Below are 26,644 nucleotides of genomic sequence, written 5' to 3' on the forward strand. Positions count from 1 at the left end.
TTGCTCAGTGTATTAAAAGCATATTTTACTAAGCACCACAGACATAAAACTACATGTGATATTCACAATCCAGGTTTGTTCAGTTACCCCACAGTAAGGGAAATTCAAAACAGAAACAAAATTTACCTGGAATAAAAACAAACATGTTTTTTTTTCTGCGAAATATTAAAAATGCACCATAAGAATGGCTCAATTTACAGTATTAACGACATAGGAAAGTGAAAGAAGCACCAACACAAATATAGTTTCAAAAAATCTTTTTTGCATTAACTCAGTTTTGGGAATTGCTAATACAACCCTCTGTTATAATTTCATCAATATAATTTTGGTGATGTTTAGAATTTAATTACTATCAATGTAGCAATACGGTATAACCAGATTTTATGTAAAAGTATTACCAAAACCTTTATCAGAAAGTGCTCTAATAAACACTGACTTACCAAAAACCATGATGCTGATGATTTGAAAGTGGGTTGATATTTTCAGTGTCCTTTTGATGAAAGTCATTGAGTGTCACTCTTAGAGTGTGTTATGGTTATAGTGTGAAGGCATTAGAATTCAAATAAATGGTAACAAGTATATACTTTAGCACCAAGAATGTTGTCATTTTCATAGTCAGTGTTTCATGCCAAGATTATATCTCTTTACGTTTTGTAGGAACAATGAAGCCACCAAAAATGAAACTTTGTTTCCAGTAAAAATACTGTAGCTCCTTATGTGTCAGGCTAAAAGCACCAGAGATTCTGACAGAGTATCTTGCAAAAGTTGCTAAACAAAAATAAATACATCCTCAGTAGGGTCAACTAGTAAAGCTTGGTTACTAAAGAGGTGAATAACCTGATGTGATAGGTGATGTGTATCTCATCTGTTCACAGGTCCCTTTTCCCTTGCTTAGATGAGGCCAGTGGTGCTCATGGTCTTTTTTTGACATAAAGAATCTTCAATTTTCTTCTTCATAAGTGTTTTCTACACAAACTGACTGTAAGGCCCTGTGACCTTAGTGAAGGCAAATGGAGATGTACTAACATAGGTGTTTGTTGTGCATGACAAGGACCCCTCCATTAGTGCCTGGATAAAACGTTTATAAGGACGCTCCATGGTGGTTTCTGATGACTCTGGATGCTCACGTTTCACCCCCTTTTTGCTTCCTTTACTAGGAGTCCCTTCACCACCATTCCTCTCCGCGTCTTCCTCTTTCTCTCGAGCCTTCTCTGCCATCTTGGCTTCCCACAGTGCCAGACCATGCTTGGCCTCATTCATATTTTTGTGCTGGTAGAAAACCAAGGAAATGCGCGTTGGGTGGTTTCGGTCTGGATTTTTAATTGGCGTGGTAGCATGGAGCTCCCGTTTTGCACACTCAATGAGGACTGACCCATGGCTAGGTGCTACTGCCACACCACCAATGTCAGGGTCCAAGAAGTTGTGCTCATTGTCTGACCACATTTCAGGCTTTTGTTGGGTTATAGGTGTCTGTGGTGTTCCAGGCTCTTGCTTGATGACAGAGCCTATATGGTTCCCATTACTTAGACCTAACCCTGACTGTTTTTCAGGGTTTAAACACCCATCACCTAACTGTGGAACAGTGATGCCCATCTCCGTTTTGATTTGCATATGTAAAGGATCTTGGCCTTGTGTTAAGATATGTGCGCCTTGTGAGAGGTATGGATTTGCGTATCCTCCAAACTGATTGCCTTTGCTAACAGTAGCTGTATAATCTAGACCTCCGTGGGCTGAGGGTGCTCTTGAGAGGGAGTCCATATACTGAGATTCTCGGCCTCGGTTAGAAATGTAAGGGGCATAAGGTCTCATGGGGTGAACTGGCCTCACGCTGGAGACATTGTAACCATTAACATGTAAACCTGGCTCACCATGCCTTGGTGGATAATTGGCCTCATAGCGTTGATGTACACCATACTGCTGCTCTGAGTAAAGCACTGGCCGCTGTTGCTGATACATGTCCAGGTGCTTTGGGTTTGAAAAATATAATGGATGGTAATTATCAAGGGGCATTCCTCCATTACATTGATAACCTGGGTGTGGGCGATTTGATCCATTGATGTAAGAATTTGTTGCATGGAATGGGGAGGAATAAGGGCTGGCTGGTGCTGGTGGTGTTGCCTGAGGGGGATACATGCTGCTTGTTCTGGAAGTACTTTGAAAAGTCCCAGGGTGACTGGAGAACCTGGGGTAGCTGGCTGCATTTGTTGAACAGGGAAAAGGGGGAAGAATGCTACGCTGCTGTTGTTGCTGTACCTGCTGAAGATGTGCTGGTTGACCTGGCTGAAGGTTTGCTCCCACAGCACCTGGAATAGTTCCTAGAAAAAAAACCCAAGACATAAATGCAGAAGCAGCATGGTAACTAGTTAAATACACACAAATCTCATGTGCCACTGTATATTCATTTTTGGGTTTTCAGTATTATTTTAATATCATGGCAACATTTGCCAAACAAAACACAAAGCAATTTATACAAAAAGAACTGTGTTGTGAAGTTAAACAGTGCATCCAGAAAGTAATCACAGCACTAAATGTTTTACACATTCTGTTATTTTACAGATTTATTACCCATTTTATTGAAAATAAAAAATGAAAAAAATCACATGTACATAAGTTTTCATGGCCTCCATGACACTAAACATTGAGCTCTGGTGCATCCATTTTCCACTGATCATCCTTGAGTTGTTTCTACAACTTGATTCAGTGTCACAGGATCGAAGGTCCCAATGAGCACAGTAACCTCCATCATTCGTAAATGGAAGAAGTTTGGAACCTTAGGGACGCTTCCTAGGGCAGGCCAGCGGGCCAAACTGAGCAATTGAGAGAGAGGGGCCTTAGTCAGAGAGGTGATCATGAACCCGATGGTCACACTGAAAGAGCTCCGGCGTTTCTCTATGGAGAGAGGAGAACCTTCTAGGAGAACTACCATCTTTGCAGCATTCCACCACCCAGGCCCATATGGTAGAGTGGCCAGAAAGAAATCTCTCCAAAGATTCAGGCCAAAGATTGAACACTTTGGCCTGACTACCAAGTGTCATGTCTGGAGGAAACCAGGCACTGCTAACCACCTGGCCAATACCATACCTACGGTAAAGCATGGTGGTGGCAGCATCAAGCTGTGGGAAATTTTTTCAGCGGCAGGAACTGGGAGACTAGTCAGGGTCGAGGGAAAGATCAATGCAGCAATGTACAGAGACATTCTTGATGCAAACCTGTTCCAGAGCGCTCTGGACCTCAGACTGGGATGACAGTTCATCTACAACAGGACAACAACCTAAGCACACAGCTAAGATAACAAAGGAGTGGCTACAGGACATTTTTGTGAATGTCCTTGAGTGGCGCATCCAGACCCCAGACTTGAACCCGATTGAATATCTCCGGAGAGATCTGAAAATGGCTGTGCACTGATGCTCGCGATCCAACCTGATGGAGCTTGATAGGTACTGCAAAGAAGAATGGGAGAAACTGCCCAAAAATAGTTGTGCCAAGCTTGTAGCATTACACTCAAAAAGTCTTGAGGCTGTAATTGGTGCTAAAGGTGCTTCAACAAAGTATTAAGCAAAGGCGGTGAATACTTATGTACATGTGACGTTTTTCTTTTCTTTTTTTTTTATAAATTTGCAAAGATTTCAAAGAAACTCCTATCACATTGTCATTATGGGGTATTGTTTGTAAAACTTTGAAGAAATATAATGAAATTTATCAATTTTATATTAAGGCTGTAACATAAAACGTGGAATGAGTTAAGTGCTGGGAATACTTTCTGGATGCACTGTAAATACTACAACCTAAGCACAAGGGTCTTTTTTGTTTTTCTCTGACACACCTGTTGTATGTTCAGGTGTGCAGAGTAATTTTGTATGCGTTCTGAAGATGCAATTTAGAAAATGCATCAGAGTAAATGTTACCTGCCATAGGGGCACTCTGAGAGATATTCTCGTAAGTGCCAGCTTTTGACTTGGCTAGGAGTGCCTTCTCAGCCTTGTCATTAGAGGTGTCCAGCATTGCATTCTTGTTGGCAGCTGCCTTCTTAGCATCCAGCTTCTTTTGACGGCAAGACTTGGCGGGTTCTGCAAGCATGCGCACCTGGCGGCGGAAAGCACTGAGAACTTGTATAGCCCCTGACTTGATTTTCTCTTGCTGACCATCCTCACTGCCGAATTCATCAGTGTTGGAAGGCTTATAAAGGGGCAGGACATGGAGCTGCTCATCCTCAGGTATCTTTCCAATCTCTCGGTTGTCCTCCCTTGTTAATGTACACACCTGGTAAAACAAGGTGAGTTAAATATTTTTGGCATGTCACAGACATTAAGTAAGTCTACATTTGTTGTTGAAATGTAATTTTTTCTTACGACAGTGCTGCCTCCTTGCATGTTGTGGAGGTCTCTATGTGCATGGGCACAGAAGTCGAGACAAGCAGTGACCCCAGAAAAAGGACGGCCCTCTTTGACCCCGAGACGACAATCTGTTGCTCTGTGTTCATGTTCCACCTTTTTCGGGGAACAAGAGGTACATTTGAATAAGAAAATGTTTCTGAAGGTCAATAAACACCAAAGATGCAAAAGCTTCACAAAATTATCTTTAGAGTTACCCATCCAGATTGTACCTAATGTTGGTCATAAATTCTTGTTGGCAATTATACATACAGTATGATGTGAAATTGTTTTTTGTTTGTATTTAATACAAAAGTCAGTTAGACCTTTTGTGTTTATTCTAATAAATGAGATATTGATACTGATAGGCAAAAACTTTATACACTATCCAGATTTACTTACCTGGTTTCCATATGCTTCAGGTGCCAACGTTTTATACAAGGGAGCCAATACAGTTGCCAGATTTTGAAAGTTGTGCTCAATTCTTTCTTCCTAAATGAAAAAAGAAATGGCAGTAGGTTGTATATTATGTAACAATATATCAATTGTGTGTAATTTACATAATATACCTCTTTTACATCATCTCCTAGTAGCTTGAATTTTCTTGGAACTTTGCTCCGGGCAAACTTGCAGCCATTGTAGTACATGCTCCAGGAGCAGCCAAAAGAGAATGAAGCTCCACAGGTATCGGAATTTAACCCCTGGCATGCACAGGTTCTCCTGAAGGAGGGCAAAAACATTTTTGCGCAGGTTAATTCACCAATGGCCCCAAATTGATGACGATGAGATTGGGAAATAAAGAGAAAACTAAGAGCTAAGAACAAAATGTTACCAGTCATAGTACACATGTTTTGCTAGCAACAGGCAAACGTGATCTTTGCGTAATAGAAAAAATAAAATTATTGTTGTTATTGTAACTTCCGTGTTGAGTTCAGGACTGCTGTAGCCCACTCTGTCAGATTTGAACTCAATAGTGCTGTCACTTACTCCTCATTGAGAGCACAGCGTCTTTGGGTGTGGGCTCCATGCTTTGTTAGAGTTTCACTAAGCTCGAGGTAGAGGCGATCAGCCAGGCTGGGCAGAATTCCTTCCCACATCAAAATTACAACAACAATGCAGGCTGTCTCACATGTGTGACCGTTGCGTTCCCGCACCAACACCAGTAGCTTTTCTTCTACGCTGGATCGCCGAATCACCTAAAAAAATGATGAGTATAGGAATTTGTCTATAGAGAGGTATTGCAGGAAAATACAAGGGCATCTGATTTTCCTCACTTTCAAATTAAATATACAAAAATGGGTCTTACCCATTTGGCTATTGGACACCCCTGTGTACTTTTTCCTTCCTTGCCGGTGTAAACGACTTTCTCGATCCTGATGGAGCGACCAGTCAGACCAGACCTTAAAAACAGAATAGACATTAGAAGTAAACAAAAACAAATGAAACGGTGGTGATGTTTAGTTATTAGGTAGAGTTATTTTTCAAGAGATCCAATTTGTGGATAACCTTTTTTCCATCTTCTCCCGTATACCAGCAACACTAGGTGCTGACCCCAAGTGAGTATAGTATGGGCCTTCATCCTTCTCACAGATTTGTTCTAAATACCAGAAAGTATTAAACATTAGTATTTACATTTCAATAATAAATAATGCTTTACAACCAGCATCGTGATACTCACCAACACAGTGACAGGATGCAATGTCATATTGTGTTTTCATGGGGGTATCAAGTAGATTCTTGATAGGGGTATCCAGTAGCTTCATAGGAGAGTCCATAAAATTTTGTAGTAGATGTTCTTTCCTAGGGGTGGAATCAGGTGGTTTTTTTAGAGCTACTGTAGCTGACGCAACAGCTGCTGATTCCACTCTACTCAGGTCAGTGTTGGTTGACAAGATGGTGACAGGACCAGAAGATTCCACCTTGACCTTATTTGCTGAATTTAAGACAACGGATTTCTTCTCAAAAACAGGTGAAAGGTGGTACTGCTTCAGGCTTTGTTCCATAGAGGCCAATATGCTTGCCTGCCTCTTACTTTGCTCACACAGGGACTGGTGATTTTCCTGCTTGATGTGCACCCCATTGAAGCCTGTCTCACGCATCTGGAACTGCTGCTCCTGATGCTGTGAACAAGGCAAGTCAAATCTGGTTTCACTTTCAGTTTTCACAGCTTTCAGGCCATGTTTGAGGTCAGTGGTCTGGGGGAGATGAGGAAGACCTTGACATTCCTGCCTTTTTAACAGGTGCATACGCAGAGCTGCGTGCCTCTGAACATCTCCATGGGGACCTACAGGTTCTTGAGGTAGTTGAGATCCCATTTGGAACTGAGTGCATGATGTCTTCAGCTGCTGTTCAGGTTTAGGGTGCATCTGTGTTGTCACCTGTTGGTTCAAAGCACCTTGTAGTAAGAGAGGTTGTGACTGTGTCGAGGTCTGGCGGAAGTCAACATGGTTTGGCTGGTGGCAGTGGTTAGGCCGCTGTGGTGGAAATTGCTTGAGGTTACTGCTGCCTGAGTTTTGTGGATACTGCCTTTGATTTTGTTGTAGATGTTGCATTTCTGTTGTATTACTGTAACTGAACATTGAATGCTCACTTGGGATATGTTGTTTGTTGGATTGAGTGGAATGGATTCTAAGAGGCTGGCTGGGGTGAAGTTGTTGGTGACCTGGCTGAGGCTGACTGTGGGGTCTGTAAATGGGAGATTTGAGTTCCTGCCCTTCGAATTGTTGTGGGTGAGATAGTGGACGTGGAAGATGACAGTGCTGTTGTTGTTGCTGTTGTTGGTGTGTTAAAAACCCAGTTGTCAGTATATCCTGTATATCAGGGTCTTCAGATAAGTGCTCTGACTGCATATGGGTTTGGTAATGGCTGTCTGTCTGCTGATTTTGTGAGAAGTTACACTGCTCAGACATTTTCTGGGTTAGAGCTTTGTGCATTTGAGGCGCTTTAGAATTTGACTGCGGCCACTCAGGGGCAGTGTTGTGCTGAGCTGGAACATGGTGTGTTTGAGCTTGGAGGCAGTCCTGCTGTTGCTGCTGGAAGCTGTTAGGCCCATGGCTGCTACTAGTGAAAACTCCCTGTGTTTGGAATCTTTGTGCTGAGTTTGGCTCCAACATCTGGCCATTGGGGTTAGCTGCTTGCTGCTCTGACTGAGGCTTAGCAGGAAAGCCCTTCCACACATCATGTTCTTGTACTTGAGATGGTGAGCCATTTGCTGTTTGTTGTGTGGAATGTGAAGTGTTAAGCTCTGCCCAGTTTTTCTGGTGGGGATTTGAACGTGATAAGCCAGCGCTCTGCTGAGGCACATTTTCCTGCACTTTTCCAAACTCAGCATGAGCTGGCTGCTGGAGAGTGGTTCCAGCACTTTCAGCTTCATGCAAGCTTCCAGCATTTTGTTTAAAGTTAGTGTGCGGAATTACATACTGATAGCCCCTGTCAGTGAGACGGTGCGGAGGCTGGGCAGATCCGGGTTCCTCACTTCGCCCCATCTCTTGTATCCTACAGTTTGGAGAAGGTCCATATCCACCTGTCTCTGTTGTCTTTAGAGGAGCATTGCATTCTAGAAAAGAGTTCTGGTTAAACTCCTGGTTGGCTTTTGCATATATACCTTGAGGATTTGAGTAATCTGAATAACACAGTAGTCCATTTTGATTTAGTTTTGAGCTATTGGCAGTATTTGTAGGTGGTATAATGTGAGGCATTTGACATAAAGACAGGTCCTGATCAGAGTACGATGGCTGCTGCTGCTGATGCTGTTGTTGCTGCTGCTGGTGATCTGCTCCAAAATGTTTGGAGTATCCATTCACTACATAGTTGACAGAGTTATAATTGTTGTCTCCTTCATTGCTTGATGCGCCAGGCTGCTGTTGTTGTGATTCAGGCATTTGAAGTGAATTGGGCAATCCTGACATTAAAGAGGTGTGTTGAGCACCTTCATTGGGCAACTTAATTACCCGTGAACCTTTGACAGCATCTAACTGTGACCCAGTTAGTGTCTGTGGTGCAATTGATACTTGCTCAGGATAATACTGAGACAACGTTTTCTCTAATAGATCACCTGGTGTGCTCTCAATGGTTGAGGGGGGTGATACGACACCATTTGGAACAGAAGCTTGTTTATTCCTTGGTAGACAGAAAATATCTCCATTAGGAAAGTTGCCTGTCCTCTTGTCTAATGTAATCTCTGTCTGTGGGGCTTTGCATTCAAGTTCTGTTGCTTTTGTTAACTCAGGAAAGATGCCTACCAAAGTGGAACTAATGTTCTCCTTTCTTTTAATCTCAGATTCTGTTTTAAATTTCTTGGGCTGGTGGACAAGTAAGGACTGCTCAGTGAGTGCATGCTTCAGTTCTCCATTCATTGCGTAGGACCCTTGGTCGAACAGCCCTTGCACTAAAGCCGGGCTGTTGCAGTCGTCCCTGTGCCTTTTCATGAGGTTGGCACCTGTGCTGGACTTGAAATGGTTCCAGTTACTATCCCCAGTGTTCTGCAGAGAATCTTCCTCTGAAGATGGGCCTCCATTCTGTAGTTTGTTAGAGATGTTGTGAGATGTGCCAAATTGTGTTTTTATCAAACTTTCTTCCTTCTTATGTCTGGCCTGTTCTGTTTCCATCTGGCCTGGTCTGTGTCCATCCACAGGGCTGCCCTCTGTCTTTCCTGAAAGGCAGAAAGTGAGTCATAAATATTAAATAAATAATAAATATTCTTTAAGCAGATCAGATTATCGAAGATTATTTTTATACCCAGGTTTCTGCTAATATACAGTGAATAAAAAACGTATCCATCTATTATCAGTAACCCAATCTGCGTTTTTGTTCAGGGTCACGGGTACTGGAGCCTACTCCAGCTGCCACTGGGCGAGAGGTGTGCAACACTCTGAACAGGTCGCCAGTCTATCTAAGGGCCAACACAGAGAGACATACACAGATGGACGAACCATTCAAGCACACGTTCACGCATTCGGGCAAGTCACAGTCCCCAATTAACCATGCATTAATTAAACATGTTTAATTTAATTAAACGTGTGTCTTTGGATTGTAGGAGGAAACCGGAGTACCCGGAGGGAACCCACACAAGCATGTGGAGAACATGCAAATTCCACACAGATAGGCTGCAGCTGACTAGGGATTTGTGAGGTGGGAGCACTAAACATTCCACCACCATGCTGTCCTGATTATAAATACTTTTATGAATGTGGACATGACTACTAAAGTAGTAGCGTGTCTCAAAATCTATTTAAAATGTAATTTTCAGCAAGCCCCATTTTTTTAGTCGCTCATAACCCACTGTACTGGTTTCAATACAGTGGTATGTCCTCTTACTGCATGCATAAACTAGAAACTTAGCTCAGAATGTGGTATTAGTTAGTGAGAGATCAGTAGAGTAATGCGTTTACACTTGGCACTGAATGTGCATCAGCTGGTGACTTGATCCTGTCAGAATAAGCCCTTAAAGACCAGGTAGTACATATAAAGTGTAGAATGAGATGACAATACAGACTAGAGGTTTATGTGGGCTTTTTTTGGCTGTGTGTCAGCTTTTTGAATTTAACGCACCTTTTAAAGATGTACACTATTGTATGTGGGCAGTGAATCTACAATCACCAAAGCAAACCGAATGCTTACTATTCTACAGGTTAAAAATAGAGGATGCATAGGTAAGTTGTGATAGCTCTCCAGTGTTACACTATTGTGAACAAATCCCTCTGACTGCAAAATGCCTACCTACCAATTGGCATTCAGTTTGTATACATAAAAATAGAGGGGGAAGTTTTTATATATTAACCTTTGTTACACTTTAAACATTGGCGGTTACTTTAAATAGAAACATTAGGAACATGCTCCAAAAGAAAACCCAAAATAAAAGACTGGAGAAACGCTCAGTATAAATGCACATAAAGCAATCTATGGCTGGAACATTGCACACATTACCATGTAATGATTTATTTGTATAGGAAGAAAACCTGTATGTTGTCAACATGCAACCAGCAGCATATTGCTTCTCTTCAGGCATACAGTTTGAATCAAATGATGTTATGTATTTGAATCATTTCCCGTATATTTTAGTTTTATTCTAGTACAGTAACAAAGTGTTCTTTTGAGCAACTTATATTTGTTAGAGAAATGTGTTTTGTTTTTTTTGGTTGGTTCCATTAGTTATATTTTACAAGTCAAAAGTAATTGATTGAATTCATCGGAACACAAGGTTAATGTCCCAGATGGTGGATGGGAGTTGGCTGCTCGTCAGCTGTTCAGTCATGGCACTCCTCACCCTATGCAAATACAATCAGTTTTCAAGTTTTAGGTCTTTGTTATTATTGCTAAACTCAAGCATTTTAAACGTTGTGCTTAAGAGTGTTATAATGAGTATGTAATCTAAATTCACATTCACAAATGTTTCCCATACTGGGTTAATCATCCTAATACAGTGGCACAATTCTACTGTAGCACCAAACATGTTTGTAGTTGTTTGTTTCACAGAGATTGTAAATCCGGTATTTGAGGATATAAAGCTTTTGCTCTCACATTGTGTGAATACACTTGTAAATAGTTTTAACAAAAAAGCAAACAGAACAGTTTTAGTTTTAACAAAATGCCAAATGAATGTAATGTAGGTAGAGCTAGTACCAAAATAGCGGTGAACATATCATATGATAAACTAAACTAGCTTTCTGTCTGGTCACTAAAAGTACCCTTTTTCAACATATGAGAGATTCAATTTGCAAGCATGAACACATTACAGGACATTTTGCCTGAAAAATGATAAATAAAGCTGAGACTTCCTGTAGAGAATTTTTTCATAACTTCGATCTTGTAGGTCTAGTAAAAAAAAACTATGTATGAAAAAGATAAATGGTAAAACAGCAAACGGATTTTAGATTGTTTTCTCTGTACTCCATCCCGGTCTGCAAAAGCATTTAAATTCCTATAGAACATTGATTTCTGTCTGCGGACCTCCATTATTAATGCATGTCATGTCCATAGCATCTGCAAAACAATTGAAGGGCGCAGGCACAAAGAGCTGCAGTCTAATCCATCATAATTATGAGAAACTCTCCTGCAGATACTTTAGGGATGGTGGCTGTTGTGCGCCAAGTGGAACTCCTATTTAACGTTAAGTGTTAAAGTTAAAGACCTTGTGTACATATGAGAAATCCCTGATTGTACTTATTTTATTGATTCATGGTTGGAGCAAGATGAGGTGAGTTCAATTAGAATCAAAGGGTATAGTTACACGTGTATAATGCATGTATCTGTATTTTGTGGGTAAGTCTGTTTGCCTGGTTTTGACTTATTTTGCTGATATAAACAAAACTCCTGTTACATTTCAGCTTCTGGCAATCACAACTGAATATTGTATAATGTGCCATGTAGTGTATAAACACACTTTTCCATATTTTCATGTTAACTTAAGTCATGTTTCTGACTTGAGTTATTGTCCTGAAGCATTGTCTGCTTACTGCACAACTTCAAATCCACTTTCCACTTTGATCCTTGTGATATTTTGCTGTGTGATGTAGGGACCACCAGTCAGCATTTGTTGGCAGAGCAAAGCGGGTGGGAGGGATTAGGTATTTAGGTAGGAAGGTGCTGTTGAGTCAACCACTCTATGGGCAAGTGCTTTGAACCTGAGCCAGGAAGCTACTGGAAGCCAGTGCAAGGATTTGGCTGATCAGAAATAAGACGTAGCTATATTTTGGATCATCTGCATTGGTTTGATTGTTCATGCAGGTAGCCCTGTCAGCAGGGCATTGTAGTGGTCAAGACAAGATACATATGACCAATCCCTGCACAAGGACATGGACTGCATTTTAAGAAAGGTAGAGTCAGATCTTTCTGATGTTGTCGAGGCCAAATTTGATGTGAGATGTGATCAGTCAAGCGAAATTGGTCGTAAATGATGACTCCCAGATTTACAGCAGACGTTGTGGGGACAATCACTGAAGAACTTAGGTTGATGCCGTGTTGTATGGAAGGTTAGGCTGTGAAGACCAGACCTTTTGTTTTGGAGAGACTGAGTTGGAGACGTCTCTCTCTCTCATCAAAGCAGAGATGTCAGAGAGACAGGCAGAAATACGTGACTAGACAGTGGAGTTATCTGGTGGAAAGTGAGGAAGAGCTGCCATTATGGACCCCAAGGATGAAGCAGATGGAGAAAAGTAGAAGACCAAGAACTGAGCCCTTTAGCACACACATCTAACTAATCAGCTAATTGTTTTCACTTTTATTTTTTTAATATAAAATGGTTCTTTAGCTGTCCATAGTTGACGACAATGAAGGCATTTTAGGAACGCAAAAGATTTGACAAAAAGAACGTAATTAATTTATAGACTCCAGCTACCAAACAGATTCACACAAAATCCACATTGTCATTACTGTCAGTTTGATAAAGCTGTCATGACCCATAGTTTTTCACACTACAAAATGGGAGAACGTTTTTATTGGTCTTTGGTGAATGTTTTTGCACAGCTTAGTTTCCAATAAACAGTAGTAAATGAGCAGAAATGTCCATCAAGGCAATTTAGTTTCCAGAAAGTCTGATCTTTTACTTTGCCTTATTCACTTGAAATTTAAGTCTTTGTGTACCTAAAAAGTAAAAAAAAAGCTGAGAGTGAAGCCTCTGGCCATAACTGCCACATGTTATTTTAACTTCAAAATATGTTGTAAAACCTTTGAAAAACATAATTGGATCCAGGTTTGGATTTCAACAAAGCCCTCCTGTTAATGTACACTCACTATATACTCACTTTAGGCACAGACTGGCAAAATATTTGAGGTACCATAGCATATTTCATTTGGCATAATCATACTTCATTGGGCCTGATTTTCACATCTGGCACTAGTTGCAGCTGCTCGACTCTTGCAGGGGAGCTGTCATCTTCAAAAGAAAAGACTATTTATTAATAATGTACCTAGTTTTACTAATAGGTGTAAACATATGTAAGATATGTAATGCTTTGCTATTCATCACACCTCGTAGAATTTCCTATATTGTATTTCACTGGACAGGTTGACAGAAAAAAACATGAATACATTAACTACCAGGATAAGTGTTTCATGTCTAGTTGTCAAATGTTTCTCTAAAGGTCTTAAAAAGAAGCAGATGCCAACCCAGCTGAAATCATTTTTAGGTTACAAATTTCTTTAGCTATCAACCAAAAACATGTATCAGTTGCTTTCTGAAAAGTTTTTGTCACTTCATGAAGTAATTCCCTAATATACTTATAGACCGTACTAATCAGGTTTATGTGCATGTCCAATCTGGTCATTTGGGCCACTCTGTTGCAATTGTAGCCTTGTCCCCTGCTTGGACCAAGAATATCTACAGCGTGAACTATCAGGCCAACTTTGTCAAGGTACATAAACTGGTCAACATAATGATCTTCTTCTCTGTGTCAATCACCCCTCCAGGACATTAGCAGCCCTCCAGATCCCCACGGTACAGGCCTAAATCTCCCACTAACGAGCGAGGCTTTAACAAGGGTGTGTGGAAGCTCAACAGCATGCAGCTGCCTGTTAGCAGGTGGAAGAGGACAGAAGCTCACTGAAAACAAAGACAGCTCCCAGATCAGTGTCTGGGAACAAGAGTCTCAAAAGAGGGTTGGTTGTTTTTTTTTTTCGTCTGTGTTGGCTAAAGACAGAGTAAAATCCCAAAAATATAAACTTTACAAGTACTTGCCTAAACTTAACCACCCACAAGATTTTGTGGTTTGAGAGTCCTGTGCATTGTATGACCACTATTCAAAAATGATCAAAACATAATCTATCCAATAATGAAAAAATAAAGACAAATGTGATTGTGTTTGCAGTTCAGTTGCAAAAAAATGCCTCGAAATTTCCTCTGTCTACTGGCTTGGGTGATCGGTTTTTGTAATGAAATTTGAATCTTTGGTCAAGAACTGTAGTCTGACAACTGTAACAAAATGACCAAATAGAAATAAAAAAGACACATTTAAACCATATACTCCTTAAGAAAAAAAGGAAGGTATATCAAGATAGTACTGGATTCTGAGGAAGTCTTAAGCTAGTTACAGAACTAATTTCTCTTTTGCTGCTGTCAGACACAGACGGATGGAAAGTGCCACAGTGGGATACAAGTAGCAGCATTATAATCAGAAGTGACACTGAACCTCTTTATGATTATGTCAAAGTTATTAAAATTGAAATGTGTTATTTTGACAAATGAGTACACAAACACCAATTGGGAGTTATGATATGAGCAAGGCTCCTTTGATGAATGGCAAATGGTCTTTTCATCTGGAAGGCATCTTCATTCATAAAACATGACATTTGGATGTCCTCATCTGTGGCAAATCAGATAATTTTAAATTGTGCTGTCTGGATGAGTGTTGGTTTGCTTGGTGTAACTTGTTGGCCAGAAGAAGATAATCAGTCATACTCTAAATTATTTTTGGGGAGAGCAGTAAATACAGTAAAAACTTAACGGTACAATTTCATCCATATGGCTGTGGATGGTGAAAAATGACTGAAAATCTTTTTTTTTTCCCCCGTTTGCTACTATTTTCTCCCTGTATTTGTAATTTCTGTTTAACTAGTTTTCTAAAACACTGTGCAGCAAAATATACTGAGGTTTGTGCTGTATATCATTACCATACACAACTTTTGTGAAAAAGTAATAATAAGAATGAGCTAAGCAGGTTGAATACCACTTCCCATGTGACAACTCCTCTCGGTGCAGTCTGTAAAACAGTAACAGTTAGTCAAGATGAACACTGGTGCTAAGCTGCTCCCATTGCAGCTCCATTCCTACGGGACATTCCAGGGTTTACAAAATACCAAGGGGAGCCAAGCAGCTTGTCACAGTTAGGTACACCCACACTGACAACAAAAAAATCTTTGCAAACCCAGAACAAAGCCAGGGATCCAAATGTGTGTGCACGTCTATAAGCATATGAACATACGAAACGTATTCACCAACTGCTCAGTGTTGTACAGCAAACTTTGACTGTGCTCGCTTTTAATAGTTTGGAGTATTTGCCAAATCCTCATCATTATTTATTAGATTCGCTGGGAGTTATATTTATGCACCGGAAGTAGAGCGCTAAACTAAAACCAGAGACAGCTTTAGTGTGGATGCCTGATGGAAGTTATAATGCTTTGATCTATTTTGGTTTTCTTTCTAGTAGCTAAGGTCCATAAGGGAAATGAGCACTCTGTTTCAGTTTATGAAATGACTTGACTTGCTTGGCTTGAGCCAGATTCCCAAAGAAGCTTCCTTTCCCTCCAGAAGTCAGTTTCTTTGTTTGTATATGCTGTTTCCCTCCCTCTCCTTCAGCCTCACCTCCAGTCCTCTGCTCTCTAATTACACTCCCTCTGTACTCTTGTCGGCCATCCACCTCCTTCCCTCTTGCTCAATCTGTCATTTAGACTGTGCAGTTATGAACCTTGTAGCTAAGTGCTGTTGTAAAATCCTATACCGTCATTGCCCATAGTTGTTGCCTCTCTAGCTAAGTATTAGCGAACAGTCTGTGTTGAACCCTGGGGGCAAAGATGGACTATTGGACAATGCCGTCAGTTATTAAACAATGGAGCAGTGTAGCACGTTAGAGTTGAGTGTATTTTAATATACCGTACTTTGCTTTGGTAAAATATTTGTTGTGGTTTGTCCACAGAATTGCTAAAAAAGTCATATAATTGTCTGTATGAGAATATAAAAAGTTTATCACAAATCAAAGGATATACATATCCCCAGTAATAGTGTAATGCTTCAACGCTTTGGACTTGGACTGTGTTTTAGTTATTGCCTAATAGAGCTGGGGAAATATGAGAGGTGCCATAGTAGATGGGATGTAGTTGGCGTGACTTGGCAGCCGTATGTGACATTCACCACTATCGACAGCTGCTGAGAACTCAGGTCTCTGCACGCTCAGGTTGAGACTGAGGCAGCTAGGCTAAAGAGCACTTCTGTTAAAGAGTCATGGAAGGGGAGGTGTGGAGTAGCCTTGTAAATCAAACATACACTTGCCAAGCCACACTGCTGTTTTTGAAGAATAGTGACTGGAATAAGCCATAATCTCAAGTGTACATTTCCTTTTTTTGGCTGGAATGGGCCCATTCACATTTTCCTGTTTAAAAGATAAGAACATTGATCCTTAAGTTCAGAGGCTATAAATTTTGAGACTGCTTTGTAAAGGTAAAACCCACATGCCTTATAAACGTATGTAAAATGTTAGTCAAAATGTTTCTTACCATTCATTTAATTTTATCAGAAACTGTTAAAACATGATAAAAGCAATTTGTTTTGATGATTTGCTAGAATGTATGATTCACAATTCTTTTGATTGCATTTTTTTCATTTACTCTTTCCAAGAATCCCATTTTTCTGGCATACTGTACTGTATGTCAACATCAAGCAGCTAAATGTAAATGTATGAGCCCCATTGGAGTCACCATTAAAAAAAAAACTGTCATCCCACATCTACTCAGACAAACAGAGGAATCAAAATATGAAAACAAGGTAAAACAACATCCTTGGTAATCAAATCAAATTGGTTAATACAGGCAGACTGGAGCTACAGTTTAGAGTTGCATGGAACAGAGCTGCCAGTGAAACCTCATCCTTAGCAACCCCTACCAGTGTAATTAGGTCAGATGACTTGCATTCTACAATGTTTAAAATCCCTCCTGTAAAGAGAGGCCTGGCCTTGCTGCTTCAGAAACCTCCTGACCTTTGACAACAATTCTTCTATTCCAGCTGCTTATGTAAACATAGGGGGGATATTCAAGGGTGTGTACTGGAACACATGAAGTAAAGTCCTAGTAGCATGTGTTGTAACTGATGCATGTTTTGTATCTCAGGGTCTCAGTCAGGCATCTCAAACTTCTGACTTATGTCACATGTCTCACTCATGCATGCATGAACTGCAGTTCATAGACCACACCCCTCATGGCTGCTTGTGTCTCCTGTCTCCCTGTTATTTATCATCGTGAACATATGAGATACTCGACCCTGGCCAATAAACAAAAGCCCCTTTCTGTGCAGTCATTTCTATAACCCACAGCAACATGTGGCATATACACTACTGATAACACTGCACTCTGCACAGAGAGGGGGAATGTCTAATCAGAAAGTTAAATCCTGAAGAAAACCTTTATAAAAGTAGGCCTTACCGCACTGGTGAGCACTCATTGCCATCATTCCATTGTTTTCATTTATATATTAAGTTATTAAGTTTATATATTAAGTTTTGTTTGTGCAGATCAACTCTCTTTGCAGATGATTTTTATTTTCCTCAAAGACTAAGTTTGACATTTAGTGAATTTCCAAGAGTTGAATTTCCAAGACTGAATATTTACTGTACAGTCACATGTCTACATTCTTACACTTCAATGATGTACAATGTGTTAGTTACATAGCTACCACTATGTAATTACCTCTATTTTAGGGGCTATTCCAAAGTGTCGGGGGATTTTTACCTTAGAAATGCTTGTGAATACATAAAAATGCTATGCTGTATCTTGATTTTCCTTATGTAAATGTAAACATAAGACTAATGTATTACCACTCAGACACAGAGGACATGCAATTCTGTTTGTAATTTCTTCCCTAGAGGGCCTCCTCCCCCTCCCAAAGAAGAAAGAATCTGTACAATCTACATTGTTCCTTATGTCTAATGCAAGACAGATGTGGCTGACTTGTGGAGATTTCATTGCAGTCTTTGTACTCTAGCAGTTTTTTTTTTCTCTCTTTGCCTTCTTTGATTCTATTTTGACATGACTTTATTTAAACAATTTAATTTGAAGTAATATTACTATTATTCGATTATTATTTTTTTAAATTTTATTATACTTATTTTTCCATTAACAGATACAATTTAAAGGTATTTAAAGACACAGTAGTAAGGAACTCAAAAGGTAAACTGGTAGCATAATAGTAATATAATATCATCATGGCCTACAGCCATAATTATGATTAGTATTAACTCTAAGTCAAGATTATTTGATGATGTTGTAGAACGTTCAGGGGGCCTTTAGTGAATGGCAAGACATTCTCAAGATGTCCTCTACAGAGAACCAGAGTGATCTGTGGTAATCATGGACCCGAGGACATGGCTTGTTTTGTCGGGTTTGCCTTTAACAAAAGAGGTTAGAAGAGCTTGATGGCTGACAGTTGTTAATTGACACAGTCTACATTGTGAATCAACAGCTCTGAGACAAATAGACTCACTCACTAACTCACTGTTAACTGTTAACTTAAAAATATAAGTTAATGGACTAGACTTAAAACTTAACATAAATTTAAAAACAAAATGCAGTTTTGTCTTTGAACACAGCCAATCACAGCCTTCATCTTTATTAAGTGCTACATGAAAAGTCAATTCTTGATTTGGTTTAGTTGATTTATACTCGATTTGTTGATTAATTGAAAATGTTTTAGGCTGTTGTTTCAACATCTTAGCTTCATTAGACTTTGCTGCATAAACCTTAGATTCAAGATTCAAAGATTTAAGATTCAAAGTGTTTATTGTGTTTATGCACAGACAGAAAGCATGTTTCCCTGCACAATGAAATTTTTACTTTGCCGTCCACTCTAAATGTCATACAATAAGTAAAATTAAAATAGGAAGAAAAATAGAAATAAAATAAAATACAAATAAAAAAAAATAAGAGCAGAAAAAAACAAACCCTTAGTTTTAAGAATAGTTTTATCAGATGAGTCAGAGTGTATGAAGCCGGTTTTAGCATTAAAGGCAAAAGTGAGAAATAAAAAGTTGACTTTTTATCGATGATGATAGAGCAATAACTCAACAGCTTTTGTGGTAGGGAGTCAACTCCGCCTCTGTACGTTTCTGATACAACTTGTTTAGCAGGTATTTAGCAGGTAAAACTGCAAACACTCACACACAATTCACAATTGCACTTTGTCAACCTAAATTGGATGATGTTTTTACTGTACCACTTTGCTTCTGAAAAGTCTGCTTGAAAGCTTCATACTCTAATATATTTCTTTACTTATTTGTAATTATAACACAGGAATATAAGATGGCTAATACCGAAACTGCCTAAACAGCTCCTGATAACACACCACGCTGTCATAGATACTATCTTTTAGCCTTTTCTCCAAAATACTATCTTAGTGAAACAGTGGCTTTGTTCAAAAACATTTATGTTTTTATTTCACGTTTAATGTTTCTCAGAAGAGGTCAATCCTGATAGCAGAGTAGTTGAACATTAGCCTACCACTGACTTCATAAGCCTATTACTCTTTTATTTCTTCTGTTTAATTGACACAACCTAAAAAAAACAATAACCCTGCCCAGCAAAGAAACCTTGTGCAAAGCTTGCATGGCAAGTCAGGCTCTTATTCTGTGACCTTAAGTTGCATCACATGGAGGCTCTGATTAAAAGTAATGGCCTTCTGAGCGTACAAACCACTAACTTCCCTGAAACCCTTCATTTTTTCCTCCACGCTGCCTGTCAATCTTTTGTTTATGCAGCATTGAATGACTAACTTAGATGAGCTGTGAGTATACCAAAGTTAATTTGGTTCATAGTGCATGGTAGCTATGGCGACCATCTTAGGAGCACTCCAAAGCCCTTCTGGTCTAAACATTACCCCTGCATGGCTGACTACAGAATAATCTGCTTTGCTGTGGTGTGCACATGTGCTTTATGCATTGATCCTGCCAGTAAATCAATACTGCCACATATTCAGAAACCCACATTTACAATTGTGTAGATCAGCAAATTTAAAATTGTTTGTGTTGAGCCACAAAACCTTATATTACAAGCCTTTTTTTCTGTATTACGTTTACACTATTTAAAATTAAATATGCTTTGTGTGTTTCTCACTAGGTTAGTCTCACTAGGAGAGATATTATGTTGGCTATATATCCCGTTTCGCCATACACTACAATCTTGCATGAGATGTGTGTCTTCATTTCCCCCTCTAGTCTGAGAGTCTTGGCATGTGATTAGCTCATAGGGGCATTTGCAGTATTTAGCAAAGTTTGCATGATCTAAATTCAAACCCACTTCCAAATAAACAGGAGGTGAAGAGTAAACAGAACAAGGGGAATTTAATTATAGGAGGGAAATTAAATCATGGCACACAGTATGAAAGTGAAGGAATTTAAAATGAATTAATGGCAGATTTTAGTTTAATGGCAAGTTTGGTCATCTGGTTTACTTTGTTCTGTTCATTACACATGAAGCCAAAAATAAATTCTAGTAGACCCAAAGAAAGAAATTTCACTATGTGCAAATATAGTCATATTTGTTCCCTTGCTGGTTTCTAAGCAGCCTTACCTAAGCCACTGTTGCTAAGCTCCCTCTTTCCATTTGAGTGGGAGGCACGTGACTCTCATTGAATAGAAATCACAAATCCTGCTGAATTTGGAATGTTTTCTGTGATTCATGACTAGTGTAAAACCATTCACCCCCATCACACCTTAGCAATTCAACAGGAAAGAGAGAGGTTTTAAACCAAACAGATCATAGTATATATTTTTTCCCACAAACTATATGTCCCTACTACATCAGTTTTATGTCTCTATCTATTTAGGCTTAAAGAGAAAATTGGAAACTGTCCCAATGCAAATACATATATACACACAAAAAAAAACAATTTGATTGTCACTAAGTAGACGTGGAAAGACACCAGCTGCTGCACTTGTACATTCCACTTAGGAAACCTAATATTGAGCCTGAGCAACTCAAAGCCTTTAGAGGTAGTAAGTGATGTCATTCAAAGCCTTGGTAGGGTTACGCTTCTAAATGACATTCAGGACCAGCTGTCAGTCTTTGTGCTCCTTGTGTAGACAGCAGGGGGCCATGGGGCCTAACCTTTTCAATGGTAGCTTCTAGTAACAAAACTGGGTATATCTGACAGCCATTTTAGAGAAGGGGAAACAGCCAACAGTTGTTTGGATCACCGGAAGTTTGTGCTATCATGAAAGAGCTTGCAGATCATGTGGCAGTGGTTTTTAGCTGTGGAAATTGTATTGTATTGTATGTAAAGTATTGATCTGAATTAGTCCACTGTTTAGCAGAGAAAACATATTGATGAGCTATATTGTCCTGAACACAGAAATTTAAAATCCCTTCTCATTTGATTTAACTGGAACTGACCTCAATACATTTTGACATTAGAGTCTTACTGAGGGTCTGACCCTATGCTTTCGCCACCTCAGGATTTGCAAGGCATCTCGATGGCCTTAGGGTTAGTTTGGCGTGTCATCACACATTGTTGCGTAATTGTTTGAAATGCCACTACTTGTATCATAAAGAGGCATCTTCCCTTCTTTAACTGAAACACTAACCTCTAACATACTTCTGCTAAATAAGTATCAAAACAATTTAACAATTCTCATAAAACAGAACAATACAAAGTGTCTTTGTTGAGTAAAATGTATCTGTATGCATTGAGTTCCATGGTGAAATAATTAAGTTTTTACGCCGCAAACCCGCCAGTTTATTGTTGTAATCTTTCCTTCACCTAGACATAAGCTATCAGGCTAACAGAATGGCCTCAACATCAGAAAAACCTGGCTGTCAGTCGCGCCACGTTCTGGAGCACAGATGCGGTTCTGGTTTTGGTCTTAATTTCTTTTTATTCCTAAATTCTAGCAGCGGAACTGGCGATAACGGCATTCAAGAGGATTGTCCAAGCGTGGCAGGAGCGGCCTGGCAAGAGGCGGGAAGAGATGCTATTCGCTTTGGGGTTGTTACGTAACATCTCACTTGCCTCTCTCTCTGCGGAATGCCAGGATAGTGTTTGTAAACAGAACGGCCATGTGCGTGTGCTCACGTGGAGGAAGCTTTTGAGTCGCTGCCCTCGCTGTCTCACCCCTGAGGTAAACCCTGACATCGATACATGCTCGCAGGGCCAGTAACACTCCCTTTCGGCCCTGTGCCACTCAAACACATCCTCATCATTCTCAATTCATAATTACGCCTCAGCCCAGCTAACAGCACACGGCTTTGTGTAAAAAAAAAAAAGTCCAAGAGTCATATTTGGGATTCATAGTGTATCTGGTATGGCAATGACTCAAAACCCCTTTGTATAAGCGAAGATTATTACTACGGTCCATTTGCAGCAACCAATAAACCACTCCCAGGCCGCAACTAAATGTGCTTTAACAGAGTGGGCCCTTCATGCAATGGAAATTCAAGATTCTTGTTAGGGTTTGGTTAATGTCTGGTTTGGCAAATATTGATAACTGAGGTTCTTTTTTATTTGGCTTCAGTTAATAGTTAGTCTCATTTCCCTTTTAGAGAAGAGGAACACTCTAAAACCCACAGTGGTTTGCTTTAGGGAAGTATTTTGCAGATCAAAAGGATTTTTGACACAGCAGGCTTCTGAACTGATCAGCACGTGCAGTGTGGAAAATCATCCAGTAACTAGTAAAAGTCATACAAATATCAATCTAAGTAAAATCACATTCAATTAAACTCTCTTGCCATTAAGGCTAACAGTTGTTCATCCTTATTCTTCCATATTTTTTGCTTTTCCACTTATAGTCTGTAGCTTGCTTTCATAAATTTACACAACTGTGAATTTTGTATGGTACATTCTTTGTGAACATATAGCCCACGAATGTGCGAACATTATTTGAATGAACACTATAGTACTTAGATTATGTTGTACAAACACCTGATTGTGGCTTGCTGCTCCTAACCTGCTCTCTAAAAGAAAACAATTCCCAGACAAGAAGGAAATCAATATTGCAGAAATCAATACAACGCTTAGCATATCGCCATTTTGTCTCAGGAAGCAGTGGAGGAATGACCAGCCAACATGTAGTGCAATCTAAAATGTCAAAGCTGTGTCATTTGTACTACAGCTCCTTAGGTAGAAATATGATTCCAGGGCCAGACAGAGCAGGGTTAAAGGTGAGGGCTTGGGGTAAGGGCTTATTGTAAGTGGACAGCATTGTTGTAGAGCGCTATGGCAACTGGACATTCTTCCCAAAGGTGATATTGTCTTTGCCCAAGGAGTGACATAAAGGGGACTTACAGCCATGATGAAAGAGCAATCCAACCACGTAGCTTTATCTGTAGGTGAAGATAGATGAGAGAAGCTATGTGCATGTGATTAATCTATGTGGCCCTTCCCCCCCAGTCATCTCCCAATGAGCCCATTAATGATCTGATGGTTTACAACTACCAGTGTCCATGCACAGACCCATGAAAACACATCCAATAACATTGCATGTTTTAGTTTTTAGGATTAGCATTTGTAAATCCTGGATACAGTGGTATGAGCTATTACAGTTGGTATGAATCAGCGTGGTCTTTAGTGAGCGATATTATTACAATGTCTTCACATTATGAATGAGGCACACCCATACACACATAACCACTATAGATCATGCAGACACAACGAACTTCAGGAATACTGGAGAGTACACCCCTGCTTAAAACCTCTTGCTGACACTACAGTGACTGTGCTTGCTATATCAAAACACAGTCATGCTGCTGCATCAGATGTTTTGTGGTTTAGTAAGTTTGCTGATAGTTTAAAATGGGATTCTTATCCACAATAATGACATTGCAAAGGCTACAAGCATTGCTACACAGAAAAGCAACATTTGAACACATACATTTTTAAAGACGCTAAAAACTATTAACTCAAATAAAGCCAAACAAGTCAAAAATTGAAAGGGCATATTTGACATTTATACTGTCAGTTGTGTATCATGTGATCGTTTAAAACGTCATTGTTTGTTAACATTTTCTTCTTTTAGCCTTACATTTGACTTAACGTATTAATTTTCTAAAGAATATAAATACATGCAGTGCCCATTTAAAACCCTGGTCATTATTCTGTGTCTAGCAGGCATGCCTTTACTTTGCTTTTTACCTTAGGCCATGCTGTGACTACATTACAACTGCAGTCAGTAGAATATACAGCCCAATACACAAACCTAAGGGAGATCTTATATATTCTAATGAGCCACTCAGATGTTAATCTTGAAGTAGCACTTCAGTGAATAAGGAAAATAACTAACAACAAATAAGATGTTTGGTAATTGAGATAATGTCTGATTTACATGCTGTTAACATGTAATTAACTATTCCATTTCCAGCAATTAACATAAAATTCTAAACAGGGTATGTAGATGATTATCTTATTGCTATACCACCACTGCTGTCATGTATTGCTCTTGCTGGTGTTATTCTAAATCAGTCCCTTTTAAATGATTACAGATGAGACAGACACAAACAAAAAACACACATTCCTCTTTGCACTGTCAATAATCTATTTGTCAATTACTCTGTGTCCAGAACAACACACCACACTGATTCCTGTAACAATTGTACCCTTGTACTGAATTTAAAATCAGTCTTGTCAAGTTACTTATTGTTTAAGTTGACTCCATGTTTAGTGTTTATTTCTGCAACAATCCCTTGTTTAGGCTCCAGTGGAAAAACGGAAAAACCTGCTCCAGAATTACCATTCAGTTAATGGTGCAGCAGGATTGAGTTTCAATTCCTTCAGCACATTCTGATCTTGTCTGCCTTCACTACACTCTGCCACCACAATTCTCTTCTCTTTTGCTTTTCCTTGGGATTTGCCTTTGTGTCTGCTTGTCAGTCAGTGCTGAAAGCAATGGAAGCTGATTCACAGAGATACACAAAGCCAGAAGCTATTTCAGCTCCACTGCTGTGCGCACACTAAGCACTTACTGTTGGACTTGCCCAGGTTGGACTGTTACTGTCCTACATACAGTCTCCCCCTGAACAGTAGAAACAAACTATACAGAAAACTATACACTACAAAGGGTAGCACTGCCTCCAAATACACATAATTAATACAAAATATAATCTTTTTGACATAGCCATTAATTAGAAATAAATGTTTAAAGGGTGCCCCCCCCTTTAAAATGAAGGCACTGCTAAAACACACTTATATTACACAACAGTCACAATGTGTGTCTCTAAAACCTCAAAACACAAACAGGATTGGAATGTTTTGAGAAAGGCCATTAGGTATGAATGTACATTATGGTTAAAGAAAAACTCCTGAACAAGCAGTATAAGCACACCATTTTCTATGATGCATTCAAAAGCAGCAAGAAAGCTGAGTGAGCACAGAACACACAGGGAAGCACAGAAGGGGTCTGTCAGTTCAAGCTGACAAAAAAAAGAAAGAAAATCGTCAGCCATGTTGGAGTACCTTTATCTAATATCCCCTCCTTATTATGTTGGCTCCTGCTTCTACCGTGGGGTACATTTGTCATACCTCGCCTGATACAAAACCATTTAAAAATACCCTCAAGGTTAACGGCTGAGTATTAGTTCACTGAGCAAACTCTCACCTCCTTTTTACGTCCCTCCACTTTGTAGAAATTCCAACAAACCGTCTGGATCTCCTCTTTAACCAATCCTAAAGAGCAGCCATCTTGCCTCCTTCTGTTCTTCTATGAAACAGACTATCCTCCACATCAATATTCATGGAAACTAGTCTGACGTCGGCTCTCATCATCAGGAGAAGCCCGGGTGTCGCTGTTTGCCGGCCTGAGAAGCACATTCATATGTGACTGTGAGGCGGCACAGGCACACATGCTAGACAAGATGTTGCAGGGCAGGGGGAAAGAGGCTTGCTTTGCTGGCAAAATCATAAAATCACTTTCCTGCTGCTTAGTCCTTCCCACACAAAGAGACAGGTTTTTCTTTGCCCCCTCTGCCCCCTCCTCTTTTTTTCTTCTTCTCTCAACCGCACACAATAGTGAACACTATGGCTATGGCTGCCCTCAAGCACTGGAGTGGATTCAGGACAGGACGCCACCTCAGTCCAGATTATGTTGAAAATTGCACATGTCTCAACTGCCTTATTGTGGCAGAAAAAGTTGCCTCCACCCCCTTCCTTTTTTCAGACAGGAAGCCGAGTGACTCAGGGTTTTTCCCTCCACTCTATCTCGACTTCCTTCTTTCATTTTCCTTCTTCCTCTGTCAGAAGTTCCCCTTTGATGAAATACTATTCATTTTCGAGAGCATTACAGCAAACATGAGATGAAGCCAGTTAGAAGTCCAACCAGTTGAGCAATATGCTAATTTCAAACGGCTGTGTCTTATTTTGGCACTCCTTAGCTGGCTGGCTGGCTCATTTTTAGAGGGGGGTGTAAGACAACTCTGCAGCCTGCATACAAGCAGCATACTTTGCCTCGTGTGTCTGCCAAGACCCACCTCCTGTTGACACTGGCCACGTGGGGCTTGAAAGAGATAGAGAGACTAGTGTGAGAGTCAAAGAGGCTGAAGGTGCTTTGAAGGGCAAATTGAGCCATGAAAGACTGTTATAATATTATATAAGAGGA

General features: G+C 39.9%; 1 protein-coding gene across 1 annotated transcript; it reads right to left on the bottom strand.

Annotated features, from left to right (window-relative positions):
* Positions 1–461: 461 nt before the first annotated feature.
* tet2 (tet methylcytosine dioxygenase 2) lies at positions 462–26,086 on the bottom strand. The gene is made up of 10 exons (XM_067497255.1): positions 25,649–26,086; positions 6,049–9,021; positions 5,877–5,967; positions 5,677–5,770; positions 5,358–5,566; positions 4,940–5,090; positions 4,773–4,862; positions 4,350–4,487; positions 3,906–4,260; positions 462–2,315 (listed from the first exon to the last, which is right to left on the bottom strand). Exons 2-10 carry the CDS (start codon positions 8,975–8,977, stop codon positions 967–969), a joined length of 5,406 nt encoding a protein of 1,801 aa, XP_067353356.1. The 5' UTR covers positions 8,978–9,021; positions 25,649–26,086; the 3' UTR covers positions 462–966.
* Between the last annotated feature and the right edge of the window lie 558 nt (positions 26,087–26,644).

Source organism: Channa argus, chromosome 3 (genome assembly GCF_033026475.1).
Source record: "Channa argus isolate prfri chromosome 3, Channa argus male v1.0, whole genome shotgun sequence".
In the NCBI taxonomy this organism is placed as follows: Eukaryota; Metazoa; Chordata; class Actinopteri; order Anabantiformes; family Channidae; genus Channa; species Channa argus.